The following is an 11,699-nucleotide window of genomic DNA, read 5'->3' as shown; positions in this document are numbered from 1 at the left end:
AATAACGTATAGAAAGAAGGGAGGAAGGAAGGACTCATCTTTAAAATATTCGAATGGGGCCTTCGGGTTCGGAGCCTGCCGTATTTCGTTCGAAACCGTCGCATGCATGTCGCAAGTTGACGTCACTTGCTGCCTATAAACTGCGAAACAGGCGTGGGGAGACTATTGAATTGAAATACATGTTATTGGATTTTTGTTCATCAAAGTCAAACATCAAGCAAAAATAATAGACTTGTCTAGGTAGAGAAGAACACAGTAAACGCGACCAACGAGGATGTTTAAGAAGTAGGTATTACGCATGATTTCCCTAGCTAACTTGCTATCTACATGACCAGGCAGCTAGTTAGCTAACTATAGCCACTTAGCTAGCTAACTATAACATGTTCTTAGTCTTCCAAATAGACTTATCAACTGATAACTCTTGATTAGCTTTCATTTGAATGAAGGGTCAAACTAACATGCATGTGTTTCTATTGTCTCGTTTCAGATTTGATGAGAAGGAAAATGTTTCCAACTGTATTCAGCTGAAGACCTCTGTAATCAAAGGCATCAAAAACCAGCTGTTGGACCAGTTTCCAGACATTGAGTCATGGCTCAACCATATCATGCCAAAAAAGGACCCTGTCAAAATAGTGCGATGGTAAGTCAAGAAGATAATATTTTTCCCCTTATCAGTGGCCGTGTTTGAGACTATGTACAGTCAATGGTTTCAGATCAGCAAGTCCATGAAGCATCTCTCTGATTGAGGGGTTGGGTTAAATGCAGGAGAGACATTTCAGTTGAATACATTCAATTGGACAACTGACAAGGTATCCCCCTTTCCCAGTGTGGGTAAATGTTGACCGACTGACTGATCTACAAATAATAATTAGTAGTTATTTATGATCATGCAAGGTGATTCGTTGATCAGTCAGTCACAAGTCACCAGCACTGTCTGCTGCAATGACGAACAAGTCCATTGTATTTGGAATATTTGTTGACATCAGTTTTACTAGGCCAAGATGGACTGTGAAGGAGTGTAGTCTAGCCTACTCCTTACCATCCAAGGCCCTTAAGTTATGTCTAGAGGCAAATTGACTCTGGCATCCAAAACAGTCTGATACTCCATATAAATGTGAATGGATTCTCAATTGCAATTTGGTTCAAGAAATACAAGGCCCTCTACTTTCATATCACATCAAAATAATTTTACAAATGCAAAAAACACTTATTCTACATTTTAACTGTTGCAGCCAAAATAGTTTTTTTTAAACATTCAACACTTTTCTAGCTTCCTTCTTCCGTTACACACAGGTCTTCGGAGATGCTGGATATCTATTTAGAAACGGTGTCGGGATTGTTGTACACATTGGCCGCGTTGCATGCTTCGCCTGAGAACCCAAGAGGGCTGGGTATTGCCCCCCTTGGGTGAACAAGAGAACGGTTTGACATGTTGTTTTGTGTTCCGTCATCCAACCTGCAGCCATGAACACATTGAAATCTTGACGGTGAATGGAGAATTGCTCTTCTTCAGACAAAGAGAAGGACCGTTCTACCCAACCCTCCGACTGCTGCATAAGTGTAAGACCTCTGCTCTTTTTGATGTGCAGGTGTCTGATGAATTGCTGTGTTGCAGTGTACTGTTCAGTAAGTTTCTCTGTTCATATTTTACAGACCCCTTTATTCTTCCACACCAACAAGTAGACAAAGGGGCCATCAAGTTTGTCTTAAGTGGAGCCAATATCATGTGTCCTGGATTGACGTCCCCAGGCGCCAAACTCTACCCCTCTGCCTCAGAAACAGTAGTTGTATCCTTCCTATGACCAATTATGCTGATCATTTATGTTCAGTACAAGATCTTACTGGGCTCTATTCTCAGTGTCTAATAGTGAAAGTGTTTATTTAGGATCAGGCCCCCTGGCCCCCATCCATGTAATCATATTCATTGTGATCATGATGATGCGTTCAGAAACTAGGAGGTCCAAGTTCCTGTTGGAAATGGCTTACCACTAGATCGGCCCTCAAGTCGGAGTTCCAAGTGGGAAACTCAGACCAGCATTTTGATACCAGAGTGTGAGTCACTGACCTTTCAACTCTCTGACCAAAAGATGGTAAAACAAGGCCATTTACAACCTTAATGTGTATAATGTTGTAGTTTGACCCATACATGTTTTTACCCATTTTTACCTTCTGAATGCACCATTATGTCAGCTTGTAATGATGTCATACACCAGCATTGGTGTTTTTGATACTTCCTGTTAGTATCAAGTGCATGTGAGATGGTGTTTCCTTGACAATTGGTTCCAGGCCATAATGGCGGAGGGCAAGCAACATGCCCTTTGTGTCGGAGTCATGAAGATGTCTGCAGAAGACATGTAAGTATCACATCATGTGCTTTTTCCTATTTGGGTCTTTCTATAATCTAGGGTACCAGGGAGGATTTCCTATACCGAACAACTTGTTTCAGCTGTTAAGTTATTGATAATAATCTGCAAAAAAAATATTCTTCATGTCATTACATTAATATAAGGGGGCATGAAGAATCTTTTTTGCAGATTATTATCAATAACTTAACAGCTGAAACAAGTTGTTCAATCAAATTCACGAGTTGATGTTTAACCCTTTATCCTGGTTGGTGTCTTGATCGATTTTTCCCAAAATTGAGCGGCATGAAACATTACTTTTCTGACCTTGCATTTAAGATGGCGTTATCATGTATTAAGCATTCATCAATTAAATTAGACATTGAACTTGAATCCTGGATCTAGCTGTCAGACAGTTTTTTTTTTTTGTATAGAGCTCTCAGAAATGTAGTGCAGCTATTGTGGTGGAAAAATCACTCAGAAGGCAGTCCGATCTCAATATAAAAAGCTTTATTACAAGCATGCATGCAAGGTAAAAAACAATTCGACTCGCTCTTAGATTTCAGACATTTATACAGACCCAGGATGGGAGGGGTGATTTCAGACATTTATACAGACCCAGGATGGAAGGGGTGATTTCAGACATTTATACAGACCCAGGATGGGAGGGGTGATTTCAGACATTTATACAGACCCAGGATGGAAGGGATGATTTCAGACATTTATACAGACCCAGGATGGAAGGGATGATTTCAGACATTTATACAGACCCAGGATGGGAGGGGTGATTTCAGACATTTATACAGACCCAGGATGGGAGGGGTGATTTCAGACATTTATACAGACCCAGGATGGGAGGGGTGATTTCAGACATTTATACAGACCCAGGATGGGAGGGGTGATTTCAGACATTTATACAGACCCAGGATGGGAGGGGTGATTTCAGACATTTATACAGACCCAGGATGGGAGGGGTGATTTCAGACATTTATACAGACCCAGGATGGGAGGGGTGATTTCAGACATTTATACAGACCCAGGATGGGAGGGGTGTTGCACATGCCCTTTGAATGAGTCCGGTACTTCTGCTTATCAATAGATGGATTAGAGTTAGAACACAGTAGTTTAGAAACAGACTGGTTATATTTAGGGATGCGCCGATATTACATTTTTGGCTGATACCCTATTGTTTTCCTTGCCAATAAACCCAATACCGATAATCAATATTTAAAATGTGAGGCCTTTAAAACATTCTAGTACAGTTGACTATTTAACACACACGGACCAAAAAGTTGTTGGCATTTACATATGTCCCCATTACCTGTAAAACAATCAAAACCCATTTATTTTACTTATTTGCTAGGTTTCGTTGTTCATTTGTTCAGTCTTTTCATTCTCAACCAGGATTTCATCAATGTCAAGCAGTGAAGTTTCAGCTCTGTCTGTCCGTGGCCTCTTCTGTCATGGGTCCTCTTCCTCGGTGCGCACTGTGTCCATTTCCATCTTGTCCAGCTGTGTCTAAAATTTCACATGAACCCTGTTTGTCTGCATCGAAGTAGCGGCCCTTGTCCCTAGCATCGAAAAAGGTGGCGACACAGTAAAGCAGGTCAGAGAGAATGCCACCGAATCGCTTGTTCACAGCCTCTAGTCGAGTACTTTTGCAAGGTAACCCCACGGTCTGTGTCTGCAGTTTTGTTGAGCAGGCGTTTCACTGCCATGACAGAGGGTATCACGTCTGCTGCAGACACAGTTTGAGCTTAATTCTCCAGTCAGTTGTTCAAATGGTGCTAGGAGTGTTCATGTTTCAAACATGTTCTCAAATGCCATTGAAATGGCAGAAGCAGTATGAGAACCAGCACATTCTTGAGCATGCAATACGGCTTTCCTCAGTACGAAATCCTCGTTGACCCACTGTGCTGTCAGACTCATAATGCTTATGGGGATGACATCGCTGGTCCAAATGTCAGTCGTGAAGCTAATAGCAGTGACGCCCATAGCAAGTAGCTCATGGATGCTGTGTAACTCTGGTAGGGCAGCATCTGAAAAATGCTCGATACTTGGTAGTGTGTACCGGGGCTCGAGGTGCTCAACCAGTCGGCGAAAGCCAACATCCACGACAGAGCACAGTTTGTCATTATCTTGGCGTTAATGGATTTCGCCTTTGAGTTGTCTCGCTGAAATGTTCTTACTCTTTCAAATGACTGCAAGACTTGAACTTGTTTAGTTGTTGGAAGTGTGGCAAGCTTTTTTTCTGCTTTGGTTCTATGTAGTTGCTGAACGTCTGGGGGTGATGCACTATCAAATGGGTGATTAGGTTTGTGGTGTTGAGAAATTTCCCTTTCTCCCCTCTGGAAATAATAGCAGCACAAACGTTACATATGGCCTTTTTGTTAGTTTCCTTTGAAACTTGAAAATAGATCCACACAGCAGACATTGTGGGCCAGGTTAGGAATGCTGTGTCGCACATGTAGCGCTGTATTTTTTCGTGCCGTCATTACGTCATCTACCCTCATTATAGGTATTCATGTCAACTTCGACATCGGTTTTGCGCAACAGCGTTAAACTAGACAGATCCGATGCTGACATTTGTAGCTAATATCGGCCGATTCCGATCTGCTTACCAATATATCACATCTCTAGTTATATTACAAAAGGGCAACTTGAAACAGTGCGATTTGAGCATATCAGGGAACAGAGCAACCTTACAGACAAGATGAGGAACAGAATGACCTGTCCCCTTCTACAGGTCATATAAGATAACAAATCAAAATATACTCTGCCACAATCTCCCCTTTTTATGGTATCTCAGCATAACTAGTCCTGGTGCTCTGTAAACCAGGGTTTTCAGACTTCCCTGTCTGGGGGGGAAATGGCATTTCATTCAGTCATAAGAATGTTCTGTCCCTCTTCTTCCAGATAGGGAGCAGAGGGGACAGATAGGTTAACATTATTGCTCACACTTTGTGTGAGAATCTGTTTGACACAAAGGCACATACAAGTTACCAGCCAATGAAAATGTAGAAAACAGATTAACAAAGGAACAGATGTTTACAGCATTGATAAGCTCACCATCTTCCCAGGAGAAAAGGCTCTCAGAATTGTTCAGTCACAAAGGCTGATATAACTGATTCTCCTGCCTTAGATTGTTCTACCACCAGTCTGTCAGCCGCTAGCACCTGATTACTGACAGACTCATGGAAAAGTCCTTCAGATTTTCCCCGTGCTAGTATAAAGCAGTGGTAACTATAGCGGTTATTTTTTCTAAGCGTCAACAAGCTAGTATTATTAAAAAGTTCAGGCACCACTGGGTTGACTAGCTCTGCACCTATCAGAGTCCTAGGGAGAAGGGCATACTGGTCATCCATTAACAGAAATGATCTAGCATCCAATCAGAAATCAGATGGAACTGGACAGGAGTGAGTGGTGTTTTCCAGGAGTCCAGTAAATAAGTTTCTGCAATAGGATCCATTTCCAGGTAGCAGTTCGGTGTCTCATGTTATGGGTATGCATATCCAAAATGATCTATGAGATTGCAAAACCCATTGCTTCTAACCAAAAGAGTCACCTTAAAACCTAAACTGATACGGTCATTAACATGGTTCTAAAATAATTATGCACTGATACTTGGATGCGCATTTGGTGTCCAGCTGATTTATTTAAGTGTGATATTTTCTCACATCTGATACAGGAAGTAATTTTCAGCTGTTGTGATAGCGCATGTAATGTTTGAAGAATGTCCAGAATATGTGTCTCATTCATTACACCAGTGAAGACCGTTGTGCCTGGATCCACATTGGTTCTAATATCCCAAGATTGAACTGAGAAAGCCTCAAGGTAATGAGTTCCTTTACGTATGTTTTTGCGCCTCGGATTGGACACTGAGTCTACTGTGCAGAATTCTATAGGATAGACTATTGCACAACACCCAGCGCTTTTCCTATTAATTATTCTGGATATATAGTGCATTCGCAAAGTATTCAGACCCCTTGACTTTTCACATTTTGTTACGTTACAGCCTTGTTCTAAAATGTATTTGATTTCCCCCCCCCAATCTACACACAATACCCCATAATGACAAAGCAAAAATGTTTTTTTTGACATTTTAGCCAAATTTATATAAATATTTTTGAATACATTTACGTAAGTATTCAGACCCTTTACTCAGTGCTCTGTTGAAGCACCTTTGGCCTTGGGTATTATGCCACAAGCTTGGCACACCTATATTTGCAGAGTTTCGCAGATCCTCAAGCTCGATCAGGTTGGATGGGGAGTGTCACTGCACAGCTATTTTCAGGTCTCTCCAGAGTTGTTAGATCGGGTTCAAGTCCAGGTTCTGGCTGGGCCACTCGGACATTGATACTTGTCCCGATGCCACTCCTGCGTTGTCTTGGCTGTGTGCTTAGGGTCGTTGTCCTGTTGGAAGGTGAACCTTTGCCCCAGTCTGAGGTCCTGAGCGCTCTGGAGCAGGCTTTCATCAAGGGTCGCTCTGTATTTTGCTCCATTCATCTTTCTCCTCGATCCTGACTAGTCTCAGTCCCGCTGCTGAAAAACATCCCCGCAGCATGATGCTGGCCACCATGTTTCACCATTGGGATGGTGCCAGGTTTCCTCCAGATGTAACGCTTTGCATTCAGGCCAAAGAGTCCAATCTTGGTTTCATCAGACCAGAAAATCTTGTTTTTCATGGTCTGAGTCCTTTAGGTGCCTTTTCGCAAACTCCAAGCGGGCTGTCGTGCCTTTTACGGAGGAGTGGCTTCCGTCTGGCCACTCTACCATAAAGGCCAGATTGGTGTAGAGATGGAAGAACCTTCCAGAAGGACAACCATCTCCACAGAGGAACTCTAAAGCTCTGTCAGATTGACCATCGGGTTCTTGGTCACCTCCCTGACCAAGTCCCTTCCTCCCCGATTGCTCAATTTGGCTGGGCGGTCAGCTCTAGGAAGAGTTTTGGTGGTTCCAACTGTGTTCTTGGGAACCTTTTAATGCTGCAGACATTTTTTGGTACCCTTCTCCAGATCTGTGCCTCGACACAAACCTGTCTGAGCTCTACGGACAATTCTTTCGACGTCATGGCTTGCTTTTTGCTCTGACATGCACTGTCAACTGTGGGACCTTTTATATAGACAGTTGTGCCTTTCCAAATCATGCCCAATCAATTGAAATTACCACAGGTGGACTCCAATCAAGTTTTAGAAACAACATTTAGAAACAAGTATGATCAATGCAAACAGGATGCACCGGAGTTCAATCAAGTCTTATAAAAGGGTCTTAATACTTATGTCAATAAGGTATGTTTTATTTGTAATACATTAGCAAATGTCTAAACCTGTTTTCGCTTTATTATGGGCTATTGTGTGTAGATTGAGAGGGATCTTTAGAATAAGGCTGTAAAGTAACAAAATATGGAATAAGTCAAGGTCTGAATACACTGTAAATAACATTTCATAGCCAGTGGGCTTATTCACAATATGATCTGGTAATGAAATAACACGAAACAGTGGTGGAAAAAGTACCCAACTGTCATACTTGACCGTAATAAATGGCTCATGTAAAAGTCACCCAGTAACATTCGACTTAAAGTATTTGGTTTAAAATATACTTAAGTATCAAAAGTAAAAGTAAATCATTTAAACCAGATGGCACCATTTTATTTATGGAAAGTTAAACTAAGCATGTGTGTTTAGTGAGTCCGCCAGATCAGAGTCAGTAAGGATGACCAGGGATGTTCGGTTGATAAGTGCGTAAATTTGACCATTTTCCTGTCCTGCTAAGCATTCAAAATGTAACAAGTACTTTTGGGTGTCAAGGAAAATGTATGGAGTAAAATGTACAATATTTTAAGGAATGTAGAAAAGTAAAATAAATAGTTAAGTACAGATACCCCCCAAAAAACAACTTAGGTAGAAATACTTTACACCACTGATGAAATACATTTTGTTTTCCTTGTTACACCTGCAATTTTAAACAATACAAGGGGCTTGAAAGTAGCCAACTTGAATTGGAGCTCAGAAATTCAAGTAGACTGCTGGTATAGGCCTAGCTTGAAAATCAGATATTGACCTTAATTTGGTGTTTGAAAAGTCCTTGTAATTATTGTAGCCAATTTGTAAAGTTCTGCTCCCATATAATTATCAGTGATTTCATTTTCTGTTTTTGTGAGCGATGTGGCCAGTTTTGTTTCCCGATGCTTCAATTGAAGGGTGAAGCCCTACTCTGTTGCGGTAAAACCGCGTGTGGTTATTGAGGACGACAACATCTGTTGGCTTTCGATACAAATCCTTCCATTATGTGTACCTGCGTTGGCCACAGACTACAGAAAGATCGCCATGCATCCAGTCTATTTAGTCAGGCAATGTCCACAATATTCTCACATTTTAGAAATTAATCATTTGAATATCAATGCATTGCAGAGGCCTAAAAATACATTCTTATTTTTGGTATGTTGTTTCATTAGTCTATGGTTGCTATACAATAGTTACAAAATGTTGCATCATATGGGACAGAATTCTATATTTTGAAAGTTCCATATCTTAAACCTGATTGCTGACATTTTTATATATTTTGGCAGTATATCAACAATGGACTAAATGTTTTTGGGTGGAGTTTTCCTTAAGTGGTAATGGCCTACTTTTGACACTTTACGCTTTTTGGGGGGGGTTCTATATTAGGCCCTATAAACAAATGACAATTAGGTGCTCGAAAAGGTCCCTGAATTTGACTTGCCAATGTATGTGTACTCTACTTAAAGGATGTGTAGTCCAAGGTCTGTTGTATAGGTGGAGTTATGGGCCACTTTGCATATGTACTTTTATTCCTCTAAAGTACACATGTGGAACTGCATAAAACATTTTCTTTCAAAACATTTTGAAATGTTGATCAGTCACACATTGGCCCCCTTATTTATAGAAAGACTCATTTACACTGCAGAAATGTACTTGTATGTGTAGCCAGTGCAGGCTGAGGGGAGGAAGGCTCATAATAATGGCTGGAACAGAGCGGCATCAAACATATGGAAACTATTCCGCTCCAGCCATTAACGAGCCCATCCTCCCCAATTAAGGTGCCACCAACCTCCTGTGTGTGTATACTACTGTACTTTTGTAAACTTGCCTAATGCTCATTCCACTTCACTTTTTTTGTGAGCAGAGAGAAAGTCAACAAGGGAGTAGGAGTTGAAACTGTTCACTATCTTAATGATGGACTGTGGCACATGAAGACGTATAAGTGAGATGTCTTCACCAACCCCCCTGGACAACGTGAAGCTCTTGACAGTGAGGCTGCCAGTCAATTGTTTACACCAATGGACTTAGCTGTGTAACTAGCTGGAGGCTTTGAACCAATCCCCAATTAATGCACAAATAAAAACCTGCATTCAATATATTTTCCCTTCTTTTTCACAGCCTTTACATTTCATGGTTTCTTTGCCAATGTCGTTGGGATTCACTTGATACCAGGAGCAAAACATTTTAAAAGGATTGTAGATCATAATACCACGTATATATGCTGTTAAATCAAATAACTCTTTAGCGAATTGGAGGCTAACTGAAGAAACTCTCAAAATAAATAAAAATGTTCACATTCAACATTTCAGGTGTTGTATGTATGAGAAAACAAGCAATCTAGCTGACACTTGTCCATATTAAATCTATTCCAGGGTGTACAATGACGCTTGATGGGGCATGAACACAGGTGTGTTTTTAAACGTGTGCGCATTTCTCAGAAATTATTCAAAAGGGGTGTGGCAGATTTCAAAAGGCTTCAGCGATAGGAAGCCAAGAGGATACAGTTGTCCGCTTCTCCTCGATAGCACACCTGCTTATTAACAAATTCACACTCCTACATATGTCAGCCCCTTTTCGGGTCACAAAGCAGACTTTCTCCCAATTGAGAACCACCTATTGGTTGTTGGATACAGCCGTGGTCCTGTTCTGACAGCATTGGGAAATCAGTAGAGAAGATGTGATCCGGAAATAAGGTGTCTCCTTGCATTGTCTCGACTGAAAAGCAGACTTGGCCTTGGAAAAACCTGTCATACCTGCTTTCCAATCTCAGTAGGCATTTAAAGGTTATGGGTATGAAATTAGGGCTTTGACATCAGTGAAAACCTAATCCATAGAATACTTCCACATAAAATAATGGACACAGATATACTGGCGCAAATTAACTGATTACAAAATGAGGATTACAGTTTCAGCCAGTTATCAGATAGTGGGGTATTAAGGAATGGGCCTGATAAGCATTTATGTCCTTCAAAAATGATCTGACTTAGCCATATTACAGTCATTAGTCCCAAAAAGTATACAAAACATTAGGAACACCTTCCTAATATTGACTTGCACCCACTTTTGCTTTCAGAACAGCTTCAATTCGTCGGCATGGACTCCGATGCTTCCCACAGTTGTGTCAAGTTGGCTGGATGTCATTTGGACCATTGATACACACGGGAAACTGTTGAGCGTGAACCAGTATAGTTGCATTTCCTGACACACTGAAACCGGTGTGCCTGGCACCTACTACCCCTGTTCAAAGTCATTTAAAATCTTTTGTCTTGCAATGGGCAACAATCCATGTCTCAAGACTTAAAAATCCTTCTTTAACTTGTCTCTTCCACTTCATCTACACTGATGGAAGTGGATTTAACAAGTGACATGAATAACTTTCATCTGGTCAGTCTCATGGAAAGAGCAGGTGTTCCTAATTGTTTATATATAGTGTCTTCAAAGTATTCACACCCCTTGACTTTTTCCACATTTTGTTACAGCCGGAATTTAAAATGGATTGAGATTTGTCAATGGCCTACACAGAATACCCCATAATGTCCTGAGTTAAGTATTCAACCCCTTTTCTATGGCAATCCTAAATGAGTTTGGGAGTAAAAATGTGCTTATCTAGTCATAAGTTGCATGGACTCATTGTGTATAATAAGTGTTTAACATGAATAACTACCTCATCTGTTCCCCACACATACAGATAATTGTAAGCTCAAGCAGTGAATTAAACTGATTCAACCACAAAGACATGGGAGCTTTTCCAATGCATCGCAAAGGGAACCGATTGTTAATGGGGTTTTTTTTAAAGCAGATGTTGAATATTCCTTTGAGCATGGTGAAGTTATTAATTACATTAGATGGTGTATCAATACACCATCACCACAAAGATACAGGCGTTCTTCCTAACTCAGTTGCCGGAGAGGAAGGAAACTGCTCCGGGATTTCACAATGAGGTCAATGATGACTTTAAAAACAGCAAAATCCTAGAGGAAGACCTAGTTCAGAATGTCTTTGAGTGGCCCAGCCCAAACCTGGACGAATAACTGGAGAGACCTGAAAATAGCTGTGCAGTGACACTCCCATTTAT

At 41.0% G+C, this 11,699-nt stretch overlaps 1 protein-coding gene across 2 annotated transcripts; it reads left to right on the top strand.

The window, feature by feature from the left end:
- Positions 1 to 85: 85 nt before the first annotated feature.
- On the top strand, positions 86 to 9,722 carry mcts1 (MCTS1 re-initiation and release factor). Of its 2 annotated transcripts, XM_020452899.2 has the most exons (6): positions 86 to 285; positions 488 to 640; positions 1,463 to 1,560; positions 1,654 to 1,787; positions 2,287 to 2,354; positions 9,489 to 9,722. In XM_020452899.2, exons 1-6 carry the CDS (start codon positions 275 to 277, stop codon positions 9,568 to 9,570), a joined length of 546 nt encoding a protein of 181 aa, XP_020308488.1. In that variant the 5' UTR covers positions 86 to 274; the 3' UTR covers positions 9,571 to 9,722. The 2 variants fall into 2 exon arrangements, with proteins under 2 accessions (XP_020308488.1, XP_031653042.1); XM_031797182.1 differs by having other exon boundaries at positions 1,463 to 1,787.
- The last annotated feature ends 1,977 nt before the right edge of the window (positions 9,723 to 11,699 follow it).

Source organism: Oncorhynchus kisutch, linkage group LG19 (assembly GCF_002021735.2).
Source record: "Oncorhynchus kisutch isolate 150728-3 linkage group LG19, Okis_V2, whole genome shotgun sequence".
NCBI lineage: Eukaryota > Metazoa > Chordata > Actinopteri > Salmoniformes > Salmonidae > Oncorhynchus > Oncorhynchus kisutch.
The sequence above is the reverse complement of the archived record's forward strand: the minus strand, read 5'-3'. Positions and strand labels throughout refer to the sequence as shown.